Raw genomic sequence first — 15,735 nt, 5'->3', positions numbered from 1 at the left:
GGGATTACGCTAGTAATAAAGAACAAGTTCTCTAGAGCTTACAAACTGAAATCTTTTTAGAACGAATTTCGTCCCTATAAAAAGTTGGCGAGAGGTCGGAAGAAAACAGTTCTAATTCTAGTTTCAAGGAAATAAAAAGCGAAATAAGAATTAAGAAGTGATTAAGTGAACAATATAGTAGTAAAGGAGTGATTAATTAGTGATACTGGTGTTATAGAATAATTAGTTAAAAAATTGATGGTCGCATCCTAATTGTATCTTTTAAAGGGTACCTTAAATAACTCGGTTCGATTAATACATTGGTATCTTTATATCACTTGATGGTAATTTCAACTACGTAATCGATGACCCATTCTTGGCATCGTCTTTACGATTCTTATTTTTACCGATAATTTATACAAACCTATTTGAATATACTTCTATCTCTGTTATGAATTTAATAATAAGTATTCGCTTTATATGGAGGTTTTCTCTGATATGTTTTTATTAGTCTACAGTTACATTGGTTCAATACATTAAATAAAACAGTAAATTGGAATCATATTTAAAAGAATAGGTAAAAATTTGGAAGCAGCATAAAAGTTCATTTTTGAAAACGTTCACACTACGACTATTTTTAACAGTTGGACAACTCACGAACCCGGCAGCTATTCACTCAAAACAGGTTCAATTTGTACGTTATATAAACCACGGCAACAATGTATTATTTCCCTTATTTTTAAATTAATCTTTCCACAGCGAGATCATTCGTTTTTAATTAAAAAAAAGTAAACAATATGAAATACATACATGTAAAGATAAAAAGGTGAGACCACAATATAAATAAAATCAAAAATTTTGTGACAAAAAATTGTGTAAAAGGGCACCATCTTAGTTTCATTTGCGTCGGTTGAATTAATTTTGTTTGCAACTAAATTAAATAATTTTTATAAGGTTTTTTCAATCTAAAAATTCCGACTGTTCGACAGATCCACCGGCTCCTTGACCCATTTCTTTTTGACATTTACCAACCAATGAATACTCTTTAGCGTTGGGGAGTCCGCTTACCACGCAAGCACTTAATGCGGACCTATTTAAATTCATTCGGGCTACATCAAACCACTCGTTATTGTCAACATCGTAACATTCTACATAGTTTATAGTTGTAGATCCTGCAACAAACAGATCTAAAAAGGGCTTACATTACATTCCTGTAGACAAGAAATACCATTAAATCCTCCTATTACGTAAATAAAGTCATCTAAAACAGCTGTAGCAAAATTACTTCTAGGACAAAACATTTCAGCTATTTCCGACCAGTCTATAGATTCCCCCGGAGTGTATTTCTCGGCACTAGTAAGTCTTGTGAACCCATCAAAACCACCAAAGGCATACAGACTGTTTCGGAAAGCAACTAGAGAAACCCCCGAACGTGCTGTTGTCATTTGAGGAATGTAGCTCCATTGGTTTACTAGTGTGTCGTAGCATTCTGCCGAGTTCATCACCTCACTGCCGTTAAAGCCACCTACGATATAGATCTGAAAAGATCTAACTTTAGTCAGACTTTTATTACAGAACTTGTTTCAAATTTGTGAAAGCCAATCTCAATTCATGTTAACGTCAAAATATTAAAGCCTTTCATTCCAAAAATTATAATTTTGATTTAAGTAAACGTACAATAACAATAAATAATTTGAGATAGATAAGATAATTTGGGTAACTAGTAAATTTATTTCGTTTGCTTTTTTGGTGAAAAACTTCAAAAAAGTAAACCCATTTTATCAATATCAAAAAATAGTAATAACTAGAAGATACGACCATTTCTATTAACATTAATTTAAACTAAATTGTTTGTTTATAGGTGAAAAAATTTCGGAATGTAAGTGAGCACTGAAAAAAATTGAAATCAAATTTACTTTTTTGTTTAATGCTGCAGCGCTAGCATCAGATCTTTGTTTTTGCATGGGTTGAATTAGTTCCCATTGATTAATCTCCGGATCGTACCGTTCTGCTGAATTCATCCTGACTCTTCCATTATATCCTCCGAGTGCATAAATTTTTCCTTCGTACATAACCACGCTCACGTAACACCGTGGAAAATACATACAAGCACATTCCTTCCACACTCTTTTTACGGGATCAAAGCAGCGTACTGTATTAAAGTGATCTGTACCATCAAAACCTCCTGGAGGTACATGTCCAGTTAACTGACATTTTTAATTTTGGTGAAAATTTTACCTACCTATCATATAAATGAGTCCATTTAGAGCACAAAGACCATGATAGGCTCTTGGAGAATTATCAGTATCCATAACTAATAGCCAGCGGTCCGCTCTAGCATCATAAGTTTCTATAAAGTTCGTCGGACTGCCCGCACTCCATCCACCAACCGCAAAAAGAATATCGTACGGAATTCGTGGTCTATATAAATGATTAGAATTTATGTCTAGTAAATCGTTGGTTGGGTTTTCTAACAGGTGCACTATCGGAAATAGTTGTTCTTGACATTCCTGTACAGGTTTAGCCATGTATAATGCAGTTTTAATAGGTATTTAAATTCAAAAATATTCTTACTGCATTTTCCATAATTGGTGGCCATTTCAACATATCTATTACATTCTCATATGGAAGAGTTCCCACCCTTACACACGATAACAATTTGGGAAGGTGAGTTTTCCTATTATCTACGTCCACATCAATCCATTTTTTGATCGCTTGAAAAACTGATTCCTCTGTTTTTATATTGAGTTCATCATCTGACAATATTTCTAGTAACTCATCTAGTTGTAGCGTGGCTAATTCAACACTTTCTTTCAATAGATCCATGAAATGATGTCTTACGTACAGTCGGCCCCTTTCTTCTAACTCTTTACAAAAGTAATGTTTTGCGAACCGAAGTATGCCCAAGCAATTTGTAGGTTGTAACTGATCTGAAACAAGCAACTTTAGAGCCAACAAATAAAATAAGACCCCTTTAAGAAATTATTCAAGATGAACAATAAGCGTAAAAATAAATTAAACTATTGATTAACCTAGAACAAACTGGCAACATAATCGCACAACTCCAAGTATTTCATACTGATCTGCAAACCGTAGAAGATACTCCACATTATCATTGTTAACTATACAGTGACCAGTATAAGCGAAATCAAGTAGTTTTTGAAATATATCATGAGGTATACTGACATGTGCTTCTTTTGTTTCGGGCTGTCCTCTGTTTATTGAGTTTGTAAATAAAGCCTTTAAAAGAAAAGTACGAAAAATATCACTGTCAGTGAGATATCACGAAATTGCAGAATTTGACAAGTTTGGTTTAAGTAAGTACCCTTTGATATAAATTACTTTAATAAATAAAAGGTAAAGTATTGTTTTTATTTCTTAAATGTTTCAGTTATTCCTGCTGTATATCAGATATTGTAGGTAGTTACTTCTTAAAATTAAAAAGAAAATAAAAAACAAAATATAAGCTTTTTTCAAAAATTTCTTAAAACTCAAAAATGGTTTAGCGAATCCTTATANAGGAGATCGGGCTGAAACTATAGCTACAAGCTATCCAAGGATGGTACTATAGAATGTCACCTCAAGGTAGGCCTAGTGGCGTCATCTCTTGGTTAGGCCGGAAACTTATCAATCCACCCTCGTATAAGACACTAAGAGTACAATTCCAGATAGGTACGAGATACTTGATCACCCAATATGGCGACGTCAGTTTCAAAATTCCCCTGTTTAACGTGGAAATGTAATTTTCAAAATTTTCAGAAAAACCTAAGTATCTCGAAAACTGTTAATTTTTTAGAAAGAGTTGTATAATCAAAGTCGATCTGAAAAGGTTCGCTGAATGTAAAAATATCATCAAAACATTAGCATTTTTTGGGTTATTTTCTAATCTCTAGTCTTACTTAAAAATTTTTAATGAACGGGTTACCTAAAAAACCCTAAAAAGTATGCAACCTTGTATACAGATGTATCTGAAATTGATTGAAAAATAAGGTAAATGGTCGTATTCGGACTTGACAGCTACAGTTTTAATCTCCAAAGGTACAATTTTAACTATGTTTGGTTTATGCTTCGGAAATGTGATGGAGTGTTTTAAATTTTTCCAAATAAGGTGGTATGCTGACCTTAAAGTAAGGACTAACTGATGCTAAAATCGCTCGGTGAATATTAAAAATAGTTCCATCTTCACAGTGTACAATGCCATCGCACAACTGACTGTTCAACCTAAGTTCCATCCACACAGGTGGGAACTCAATTGATCCTATATTTTGAGGAACACAAACACATTTCCTGCATTTCGACGGATGCCTTTTTTTGGCAAATTTACTCAGTTTGGCGATATTCGTGGCCGAATGTGTTATTCTCGTTCTAGATGGTGCACTTCGAAGTTTCATTGTAAACTCCATTGTAAAATCAGACGTTTAAAGTGTGTGGTACTACACCTGACTACATAAAATATATCGATCGTATATACTTAAACGTCTTTCTTATCTGTCGAATTGTTTGTCAGTTTCAATGCTACCTTTTCAAAAAAAAAAAATCGTCTTAGTATGGTCAAATAAACTTTATATTTCTATTAACTGTTAGTGCTTTTACTAAATGACAATTACTGTACTGTCTTAAAATAAACATTATGCTTAGTGAATTTTGGGTCATTTTTTTTCAATTGAATGTAATTTTTGTTTTTTTTTTGTTGTAATTTGTTGCGCGTTGTGATTGCCTTTTAGCTAACTACTACACCGAGGAGACTATATCAGTCTATGATCCCACTTTGATCAGTACAGATATGAATTACAACGCCCATGCCAGGGAAAACTGGACGGCTAGAACTAATTTTATCACAAATACAGAAACGACTAACAACCAGTAATCTTAACATCGAAGGAAGAAATACAAAATTGAGGACAGAAGACGGAAATGGCTGTTAATAGACCCATCCCAGCCAGCTGCGCTTTTCCCAAGGAAAAGAAACAAGTATTGACCGTCAACTTTGACTCTCTGACACCTCATTTTTGAGAAGAGGAATTGCTACTGGATGTTTAGATATCCGATAGCGATATCTAACTCGATATTGTTAGTCATATGACGTGACACAAGTACCCTGTCACTACGACTATCTCGAAATCATAAGATAATGTTTTTAACTTTGTCTAATAAATACACTCTGGCGTTCATATTATGGTTAGATTACTTTTGTTCTATACATAAATAAATAAACATTAATAAAAAAGCAAAAACGAGTTAATTTATTATCCTTGATAAACAACAAATATAAAATAAAAAGAACTAAAAAAAAAAACATTCTAACGTCAGGCTATGGTGCGCAGGGGCGGCCTTTGGGGGTGGCGAACAGGGCAACCGCCCGGGGCCTCGCTCTTGCAGGGGCCTCACACACTCGCGCAACAATCTAATTAGAAAAATATTAGGTAGTAATAGTACATACTACTAATGTTTATTTGAATTTCTTAATAGTCTTAAAATAAGCCGCAAATTTGCTATCTTTGTCTTTCTCAATTTGTTTTTAATTTTCGATAAGCAATTTTAAAACTGTAAACTTATTTATGAATCACTTTACATTTTTCAAGTATCATCATTAAAATTAATTCCACAAAGATGAAGGCCTCGCAAAAATTTACTCGCCCGGAACCTTCCAATGACTAAGGTCGCCCCTGATGGTGAGTGATGCTTACAGAAATGTTAAAAGAGCATGAAGTATCGAGGTAGGTAGGTATTTAGGATTTTTCAGGTAACCCGATCATTAATAGTTTTTAAACTACCCCTAGGATTTGAAATGCGACAAATAACTTAAATACTAACGCTCTTACTAATTACAATATTTGCAATTGTCGGTCACTTCCAGTTATACCGGAAGTCGACATCAACTAACCTATTTTTAATGGAATGCTATATTTTTATGACATATTTTATTTCAGGGAGCCTTTTTAGATTGATATTAATTATACAACTCTAACTGAAAAATTAGTAGTTTTCGAGATATATAGATTTTTGTGAAAATTTTGAAAATGGCATTCTCATGCTAAATAACGGATTTTCACGTAATGTCGAAACAGCTGCAACCATATTGGGTGATTAGCTATCTCGTGCCTATCTCCATTTGGTATTATCCTATTGGTATCGTATACTTATCGGTAATAGTTTATGAGTAATAAGAAATTTTTGAAAAATACATTATTACGTTTTTTTAAATGCTTCATCATAGTAGGCAATATTGGTTCCGACAGCGTTAAAGTTTCAAAACGGAAAACATATAAAACAATTATACCAATAACAATATTTTAAATTTATTTTACATTCATGGAGAATGTCAGTAAGTTGTAGAGAGGATTTGTCGCCTTTTTAACCAAGGGTATTCGAATCTGCCCCCAATGAACAAAAAAAAAGTTCAGGCGAATAGAAGCAGAGATTGTACGTTTTGGAATGGGGGCCAAAAAATTTGTACGAAAAACCCGTAACTGAAGATGAAAATAACAAGGTTAATGTATTAGTTTAGATAGGTAATTATTGATTTTGAGAGTCATAGCGTAATAAAAATTATTATATACGGCCCACGAAACTAAAATAGGACTTAAAAATTTACTTAACTAATTTAGTAAACTAAGCAACTAAACGAAAATAATTTGAAGTTAAACTAAAGGGAAACATTTCTTCAATCAAAAATTTAACATAAGGATCAATATAAGTCGCAATTGTGGCTGACATAGCCGAGACCACCTTCTGTGCAGTGTGCACTCTTCGCGATCCCATTGTTTACAAGAGATGCATTGAATCCACTTTTCTCTGGATCTTCTCTCTGAATGATGTTAAACAAACAATACATTTTTTTTTCCTTTTGAAGTATTTTTTTGCCTTTTCTGCCATCCAATCTTTTCTTAACTTGTTTAGCTTTAGTCCGTTTTAATCTTGTTTCTTTTCATATCTCTTTTTCCTCTGGTGTATCAGTGTAAATTTTAGACTTTCTAGTTTTTCTCTCTTTCTTCTACTTCCTCGGGGGTGCTTTCGGTAATGGCCGTACTGCTTCCGATGTAGATACAATAGGATCACCAGAAATTCGTTGTGCACTTGTAGAAGGTCTCGATGAAGTTTCTCGATTGATAATGCTGCTGTAAAGCCTAGGTGGTACATTTAATGTTTCCTGACGTTCATGAACGTTTTCCTGCTCAGTTGTTGGGACTAGCGAGTTATTGATAGCCTGAGCCATCGCCTCAGTCAACGGTTCATTTGCTAAGAGAGAACGTGATAATGGTGACGTTTCGACTTTAGGTTAGATTACATCCAATGCAGAAAAAACCACGTCCTCAGTTGTATTCTTAGGATTGTAAACAGATTCCGATTATATGGATATATTCCCGACTTGAATATTGGATGATGTCAGAGCAAGAGGCATAACAAACGCTACAATCCCCGGAATGTCATAAATTGACATTGTTTTTGCTGGATGACTTCGCATCCACGCATCACAAGTCGAATTTATAGCCTTCTTTAAAGGGTCGTATGCAAATCAATCAAGTGGCTGGATGTGAGAGCAATGGGGAGGGAAAGATAGTAAAACATTGTCATTGTTTTTACAAAAATCCAGTGCGTTAATATGAATGTGTGATATAAGTGATTATCAAGTACGAGTACCGCTTGTTTGTCGGAGACACATTTGTTTGTTTTTTGAAGTATTCTAAGGAATGCATATATATATATGATTCAGCGTTTGCTGCAAAAGTTGTTGTAACTGAAGTACGCTTTTCAGCTGAAGTTACTGAACCTACCTGACGAGTACCATGTCTAGCTACCACTCTATCTGGTTTTTGAACTGTTGTTATACTTATTCCATCAATGTTATGTATGTTTTGAAGCTCAAACTTATGACGGTCCGTGACAATGGTAAAATTGTCATAGAAAACATCGACGTTAGTTCTATTAAAGGTAGTTGCCCTTAACAGGCTTGTAGCTTGCGCGACACGCACTGAAAGTTCATGGTTTCTTTTCATAAATATCCAAAACCACTCCTCACCAGTCACCTGGTTGACTTCCCAAGTCGAAAGCCATGATAAATCATACTATATAGTAAGTTCATACGCTAATTTCCTCACTTCTTTTTTAGATAGTCCAAAATATATATCTGCATGTCGAATCAAATAAAAACTCGGTTGTGTGCTTTATAGCCCATACCCTCATCTTCCTCCCTAGATCCATCTTGCTTTTATATTATATAACAACACAATGGTTTATTCTATGCCTGTCCGCCGCTTTTCGTAGTGAATCTCCAGCTTTTACCACTTCATACGCGTCTTTATACTTCAACAAGTGAATCTGCTTTCAAGAAGTCTCTCTACGTCAACCCTAGTCATCTAGAACACAAAAAAACTAAATATAATTACTGTTTCAACTGTCACCAAACCCGCCTTTGGAAAAATACTGTTAATAGCAATAATAAGGCATTACAACTGGTCACAATTCCGTATTCTACAAGCTGAAAGAGCTTTTCAGGGGGATCGTTAGTATTTAAGATTGATTGAGAAACAGGACAAAAAGAAATGAATTGGGCAACATCACTATGCATATTTTTCTATTTATATAGCTGTCCAATTTTATGAGTGATCTCTGTAATTCTTTTGTAATAGTGTAATGTTCGTGGGTTTAACAAAATTACTTCTAAGACTGATAACGACAAAAACTATTTATTTACACTAACTATTAAAGAATTATTAAAACACTATTAAATTATTACTAAATTTAGGTCATGGATTATTCTATTTATTTACACTACTGTTGATATATCACTATTCACTGCGCTATTTATTTCACTGTTATCACTGTCAATTTATTTCTTCTTCTCTGGGCGATCGTCTCTTCCTTTAAATACTCTTTTGTTTACTTTCTGGAACCTTCTGGAAACATTGAACTACTTAACTGTTTTCCCAGAACGCAGGTACGACACACACATTTATAAACACGCTGCACATGAAGAAAGGCGCCCGCGGCTAGTCAGCGAATCGATAAGCCGTTCACGCACACGTGTACCCGATCGCACACAGGGCCATTGTTGTACGTGATGATGACATTTTGTTGTTCACCTTTATCACGGGTGGTATAATGCCTTTACAGAAAATAAACTGCATTTTAAGGTACAAAAAATTTAATATTCCATAATAATTTTTGTTAAAATAGCTTATAAAGTATGATTTGCAATTTTGATAACGTTTTAAAATTGTGTTTACAGTGGTATGATCTGATCGTAACTAAAATAATATTCCTGGTCTTCATCATTTTGCATCACTAAAAAATCCTCAAACTCACCATAAACAATGTTTGGAAATAAATCGTTAATAATTCTAAAGTTAAAATAATTCGAAGTGGTCTGTATTCTGTCAAAACTGCCAGACGCGGATCGCGATTTCGATCTTTTTGGATCTCATCAGCGCGTCGCAGGCAGCTCCGACAGAACACATAGCATACGTTATCCTAAAATGNAAAAATTAATTGAAAATAAAATGACAAACTATAATTTTTTACTTGTTGAGCTATGGAGTAGCGTGGGGGAAAGAGGAACCTAGATGTAACTAAACTTTCCAATATATTTTTTTAAAAATGTAGTTCATCTAATGTTGAAATGTGACTGGAGCACTTTTAAGCCAGAAAGGCATTTTTATGCTTAATTTTTAAATTATCTACACCAGAATAATTTAAAAATTAAACCACATAAGTGAAAATTTCTTACGGATGAAGTTAAACAATGAGAAAGAAATAAAATCATTGTCAGGTTTTATCGGATTTTATAGAAAATGCGTTAAAAATTTTGCAAAATTAGCAAAACCCCTGACAAAATTAAAGAAAAGCGCAAAATTTTGTATATTTCCAGGAATTGAAAAATATTTTGAAAAATGTAAACGTTTGTTAACTTCCGATAGTACTTTAACTTATCCAGATTTGGATAAGCAAATTATTTTAACAAGTGATGTTTGGGATTTTACCCTGGGGCCTGTAGGTATTACTACAAATAGACGATGAAACTGATATTGAAAGACCAATATCGTTTGCTTCTCGCACACATAACGATACTTAGACTAAATATTCCACGATAAGAAAAGGACTTATTTCTATAATTTGAGGAACAAATTATTATAGACTATACATATTCGATTTAAAATTTGAACGGGTCGCTGACCATATACTCTTCGTATGACTTTGAACCTGAAGGATCCAAATTCTGTATTAACAAGATGGAGAACTGAAGTTAAACGAATATAATTTTAGCATAACATAATGGCGGATGCTCTGCTTCTGATAAATATTAACCAACTTAATATTAAATTGTTCGAGACATTTTAAGTCTACCAGTCTAATTTACTTTTGTAAAATTTTAAATATTGGATAAGTATACATAACAAAAAATTTCTTATATTTATGAAGATTCAAATAAAAACTTTAGAATTATTAATAAAACAAAAATACTGGCATACAAGGGAAGAAAAAGCGAACATAAAGTTAGGAGACGAAAAATTACAAGAACTGGCTGATTTTCGGTATCTAAGAAGTCAAATAAGTCAGGACGGAAGGAGTAATAAGTATATAAAGCAAAGAATAAAGCAGGGTCGAATCGCCTTCAATAAAATGAAGTCACTTCTATGTTCGCGAACGGTAAATTTAAAAATTTGAAAAAGATTGGTAAAGGTGTACATTTGGAGCGCGGCGTTGTACAGATGCGAAACATGACCGGGCGCTGCGGAAAAGAAAAGGTTAGAAGCGTTCGAAATGTAGAAATCAAGAGGTATTAGAAAGAGTAAGAGAACAGAGGCCTCTATGGATGTCAATAAGAAATAGGCGAGATAGGTTGGTCGGAGACCGTCTTGGACATGAAGGGCTAGTCGGAGACTTATTGGAGGCAGAAACAGGACTTAATGTTCTAGTTTTAGGGAAATGCCAAGATTAGCTGAGGGTAGGAAAGAGTACAGGTGCGTGTCTAAATGACACTCCTGGTCTGAACTTCGAGACGGTAACAACAACTTCAGCAGCGATCGTCAACAACTACTTGAAACGAGAGTTTTTCGCGACAGAAAATAGTCTTTCTTAAGACTAACCAACATCATGGAGCTAGACGAAGGTTTTGAAATCCCGAACCAAGGGTATTCCTACTTCACTATCATGCGAAGACGTCCTAAACGACCTCGAAGGAAATGGGCTACGCGACGCAACGGTCCACAGGATGAAAAGCCGGTCGAAAGAGATTCCCCTGGTGTTGATTACTGCGCCCAAGGAAATGGAAGCGAAAGTCAAGGACATCAACGCTTGCTGCCACTTACAGGTTTCTATAGAGAAATACCGCCAACAACGCCGACCTATACAATGCCATCGCTGCCAGCGCATTGGACATGTCCAAAAGAACTGCAAGATGACCCCACGATGCGTTAAATGTGCAGAATTACACCATTCATCCCAATGCACCAAACCAAAAGAAGAACAAGCAAAGTGCCGCAACTGTGAAGGACCACACCCCGCGAGCTACCGGGGTTGCAAAGCCTTCTCGACCAAGAAGCTAACCAAACCACGAGAGGACATCAAACCAACCAAAGCCACCACTTCCAACATCCGACAAGGAATCTCCTACGCGAAAGCGACAGCGGGACAACCAAAAACGGAAAACTCCGAAGCAGAGACAACGACAATCTTCGACAAACTCGACCTGATGACGTTCAAGACTGCGATTATCGATTTAGCCGACCAACTTAAAGGTGCAACAACTACTGGTAAAATCCTACTACATCTATTGGGCAACGCCCACATCCTTTTAAAACTCCTCAGCAAATAAAATGTAAAACAACATGTGGCTGAAGAGGGCTTCGCGGCCCTAGAACGGCCTGAGGGGAGAGGTTTTAGTCGGTAGGCGTCCTTCGGGATGAATCCGACACTACCCGGTCGCGCGGGCGGCCGAGTGTCTTTCGAAGATTTCCTCTCCTCCACAAAAACAAAAAAAAAAAAATGTCTAAATGATGATGATGATCTTTGACACGTGTTTAGAACAGTGCAAGCGAAGCCCAGGATAAAACCTGGTATATCAATAAAAACTTTGAGACTAGCCAAAAGTAGATTTACTAGGAGAATAAAAAAAATTATAAAGCATACAGCTTATCAAGAAAGAGAAAAGGAAAAAGTTGTGAGAATAGGATATAAGAAATTAAAACGGAATGGTATGGAGTGGAGCGGAAAATCAACTCATTCCAAAAAAATAAAACTTAATGTAAACTATAAGTATGAAATTAGGAAGAAAAATACAAATAACTAATATTACCTCATTATATGAGGCACAAAAACGGGTAAAGGTATGTACTTATATATTTAGGAATTAAATTAGAAGAGAAAGTAGGAAAAAGAAAACATAAACACAATGACTAATAAAATAAAAAAATTAATTGAAAATAAAATGACAAACTATAATTTTTTACTTGTTGAGCTATGGAGTAGCGTGGGGGAAAGAGGAACCTAGGTTAAGTTGCCTTGCAGTAATGTTAGATGTCTCAATTTCGTAGTATTTGTACCAATTTTAAATAATTTGTAGAAAGACATTACCGTCTTGGTTGGCAAAAACACCAAAATGTTTGTGTTATAAAATTCTGTGAAAAGTATCTGCCCCATATCTAACAAAAAATAGGCGTATTATCATAGGTAATATAACAAAAGCTGAAAGTCGAATCCTAACGGTTCACTTTATTATTGGGATCCGTCAAATGGGAGGAGCCTAAAAACATGGCGCCGATTAGGGAAAATTTATCGTAGTTCCTATAGTGTACTGTGCAATTTACAAGTTTTTAAATTACGATAAAATGATAAGTATTGACACAATATGTGATTGGGTTGACACAAAGCCTCGGAAAGGAAATTTCGTTGAAGGTGAGCGTGTTTTTAATGCCAATCACAATTTTACAATGGCCCGTTTGTTTGGATCTCAAGTTCCGAAAGGTGTTTTTGTTACGGAGGAATAATTTTATTAATTTATGTAGTTTTGAGATTGCGGCCGTGTTTATAGAGGTACTGATTGTATGTTATTACTATTGTACTGTCTGATTATTGTAGTTTGACGTGGGCTAAGTGTTTTTTCGCTAAGATTGATTCTTTTTCCTGTGAGTAAAATTTAATGTCAAAGTAGTATATGCGGGAAGTTTGACCAACAAGTTTGATTAAAGAAACGTTAAATGTTTGTCAAGAAAATGTTGAATAATTATGTTGATTGTGGAATTTTAAAGAACATGTTGAAGTTTTGTTTTTTTTTTTTTTTCTTTATAAGAGCAATAACTGTGTTAATAATTTCATTTCATTTTTAACTTTTTGTTTAATATATTTGTGATTTAAGCTGCAAAATGTTTTTATTTCCCCCTTTAAAAAGTAATATTTAACTCTCCTCAGACCCCGGTTTAAGTGTCCCTAAGGGTGGAGAGAGTTGAGTCATATCCCATATATCAGTACTATAATATCAAAAAAGTAATTACCTATGCATAAGTAAACCTAAATAAATAAGCTACTGTTAATTATTTTGATTGAATAAGAAAATACGATACTTTAAACAAAAAGCGGTTCAACTCTCCCGGACTTCCCCTAATCACCAATCAGACCCCATGACCCCGTGTCATCGAAAATAAACATAGCAGGGACCCCAACCCCCCATTATCCTATGATGTTTACGTAATACCTGAATGGTCCCTTACCCACATGATGACGCTGGATAGAGCAACTGTTGCAATTTACTATCTTCGCGGTCTAGGGACGTTTTTATAATGGATCCAAAAAATCTAAACGTAGTTTTCAATATATTTTGTAATTACTTTAATTTATGGTAAAATCCATAGATATTAGATAAGCAAACGGTAAAGAGTGAAATCCTATATAACCGATAATAATAATAATTATCAGGGATATCAGGTTTCTGGGTTTCTGTTACAGCAGTAACAGTACCAAATTTCCTGTTTTACCTTCTGACATCAATGGTTTCTGCAATTAACAATTAGACAACCGTCAACATTTACTAGTTATCATATGGTCATGGTTAATTGTTAGTTATTTTAATGGTTATGTTGCAGCAAAGATTGTAAAATACGTTACAGTCATTTATAGATAAACATGGTCTAAACCACTTTATTATTGTACGTTCAATTACACTAAAATATTGAAATGTTCAGTATTTAAACACCACAAAAATATTGAATAGAATCACAGAATATGTCTGATACAAAGGTAAGTGTTTATTTAATGAACAGTGTTTACTTAAATTTCTTTAGGCTCCGTTACTTTCAGAAGATATCCTAGCTTTCGGAGAAGAAGATAATGTCCAGCCGGAGAAGTTACTGTAATACATTTTGTTGTTTAAACTTAACAGTATTTTTTTTGAAATCTTCATTTTAGACATCCATATGTAACATTTTTTCATTTATGTTTTCGTGTTACATCAATAGTTGCTTACATTATGTGTGGTTGGTTTAGCAGTAGTTTCATTACAAGCTTTGTTGTTGTTGTTATATTACTTTCAATGGATTTTTGGACAGTCAAAAATATCACTGGTAGACTTATGGTTGGATTACGTTGGTGGAATTATGTAGATGAAGATGGAAATTCACACTGGGTTTATGAGTCAAAACAGGTGTAATCCATCAACTAAAGTATTCCATAAGTACTTATTTATGCCCATTTTAGGGTGATTACAGAATCGTACAAATGAGAGAGAAACAAAAATATTTTGGATTGCTCTGGTATTAACACCGTTTATTTGGACAGTATTTTTTATAGTAGCATTATTTGGCTTTGAAATAAAGTGGTTGGTATGTTATCAATAATGGCTGTATCTTTCAACTTTCATTAATTATATATTGATTTTAATGATAGTTATTGGTTGTAATTGCGCTTATTTTGAGTACTGCCAATTTGTATGGATATGTAAAATGTAAGATTGGACAAAAAGAAAGTATTGCAAGTGCTACAGGCAATTTTTTTCGAAAGCAAGTCTTACAAAATGCAGCATCAATGGTAATAACACAAACATCTACTTCCACTGCGGCCCCTTCAATGCAAGGCAACGTCATATAATTTTATTGTTAAATTTGAAATAAATAAAGTATACTTCTATATAACCTCTATGTATTAGTTTTTCTGATACAGCATTTCAAATGATTACGATTATTAAATGTAGGAAGGTAAATAATAACTTTCTCGTTTTCAAATTGTAAAAAGAATAAAAAAATATGCTCTAGGTGAGGCTCGAACTCACAACCCCGGCATAGCTCACGAACACTGTCTTATAAGTACCGTGCGCTAACCAATTGCGCCACTAGAGCTGTGTCGAAGAAGTTCCTAAAAAGGATTAATAAAGAAAAGCNAACGGATACCTAAAATGTTGAATAACGGACGTGGACTGTTTTGTCTATGGATCACGGATCTTAGTCGGGTCAGTAGTAAAATATACCTATCCGCGATAAAATGCGTGATCCGTCAACCACTATGACTAGTGTTGTAAATATTCGGATGTTTTTGATATTCGAATAATACGGAATCGAATTAAAATGGTATCCGGAATAATCATCCGAATATGACGTACTCTTATTTCGAATGGATACTTTCGAAGCGCATGCATATTGGTTCACTTCTTATTTAACGAATAGACAATTACAAGTTAAAGTCAACGGCTACATATCCCATCTATTTATGCAATATCCGGCGTACCTCAAGGCTCGCACCTAGCTCCTATCCTCTTTAATGTGTTCATTA

At 34.4% G+C, this 15,735-nt stretch overlaps 2 protein-coding genes and 1 non-coding gene across 5 annotated transcripts; 1 reads left to right on the top strand and 2 right to left on the bottom strand.

The window, feature by feature from the left end:
- Window positions 1-737: 737 nt before the first annotated feature.
- LOC108737517 (kelch-like protein 10) lies at window positions 738-4,483 on the bottom strand. 2 transcript variants are annotated; one of them, XM_018470392.1, is made up of 7 exons: window positions 4,101-4,483; window positions 3,012-3,219; window positions 2,554-2,909; window positions 2,222-2,489; window positions 1,896-2,164; window positions 1,208-1,517; window positions 738-1,166 (listed from the first exon to the last, which is right to left on the bottom strand). In XM_018470392.1, the coding sequence occupies exons 1-7, from the start codon at window positions 4,380-4,382 to the stop codon at window positions 940-942; spliced, it is 1,920 nt and encodes a 639-aa protein (XP_018325894.1). In that variant the 5' UTR covers window positions 4,383-4,483; the 3' UTR covers window positions 738-939. The 2 variants fall into 2 exon arrangements, with proteins under 2 accessions (XP_018325894.1, XP_018325895.1); XM_018470393.1 differs by having other exon boundaries at window positions 738-1,151.
- A 9,383-nt stretch (window positions 4,484-13,866) lies between these two features.
- On the top strand, window positions 13,867-15,107 carry LOC108737516 (uncharacterized Golgi apparatus membrane protein-like protein CG5021). Of its 2 annotated transcripts, XM_018470391.2 has the most exons (5): window positions 13,873-14,211; window positions 14,256-14,323; window positions 14,380-14,614; window positions 14,679-14,792; window positions 14,857-15,107. In XM_018470391.2, exons 1-5 carry the CDS (start codon window positions 14,197-14,199, stop codon window positions 15,055-15,057), a joined length of 633 nt encoding a protein of 210 aa, XP_018325893.1. In that variant the 5' UTR covers window positions 13,873-14,196; the 3' UTR covers window positions 15,058-15,107. The 2 variants fall into 2 exon arrangements, with proteins under 2 accessions (XP_025831383.1, XP_018325893.1); XM_025975598.1 differs by lacking the exon at window positions 14,857-15,107 and having other exon boundaries at window positions 13,867-14,211; window positions 14,668-14,759.
- A 106-nt stretch (window positions 15,108-15,213) lies between these two features.
- On the bottom strand, window positions 15,214-15,305 carry Trnai-uau. The gene is given in 2 exon segments: window positions 15,214-15,249; window positions 15,268-15,305. It is a non-coding gene; the product is annotated as a tRNA-Ile (tRNA).
- Window positions 15,306-15,735: the final 430 nt, after the last annotated feature.

This window comes from Agrilus planipennis, unplaced genomic scaffold (assembly GCF_000699045.2).
Source record: "Agrilus planipennis isolate EAB-ADULT unplaced genomic scaffold, Apla_2.0 scaffold139, whole genome shotgun sequence".
Classification (NCBI taxonomy): domain Eukaryota; kingdom Metazoa; phylum Arthropoda; class Insecta; order Coleoptera; family Buprestidae; genus Agrilus; species Agrilus planipennis.
The sequence above is the reverse complement of the archived record's forward strand: the minus strand, read 5'-3'. Positions and strand labels throughout refer to the sequence as shown.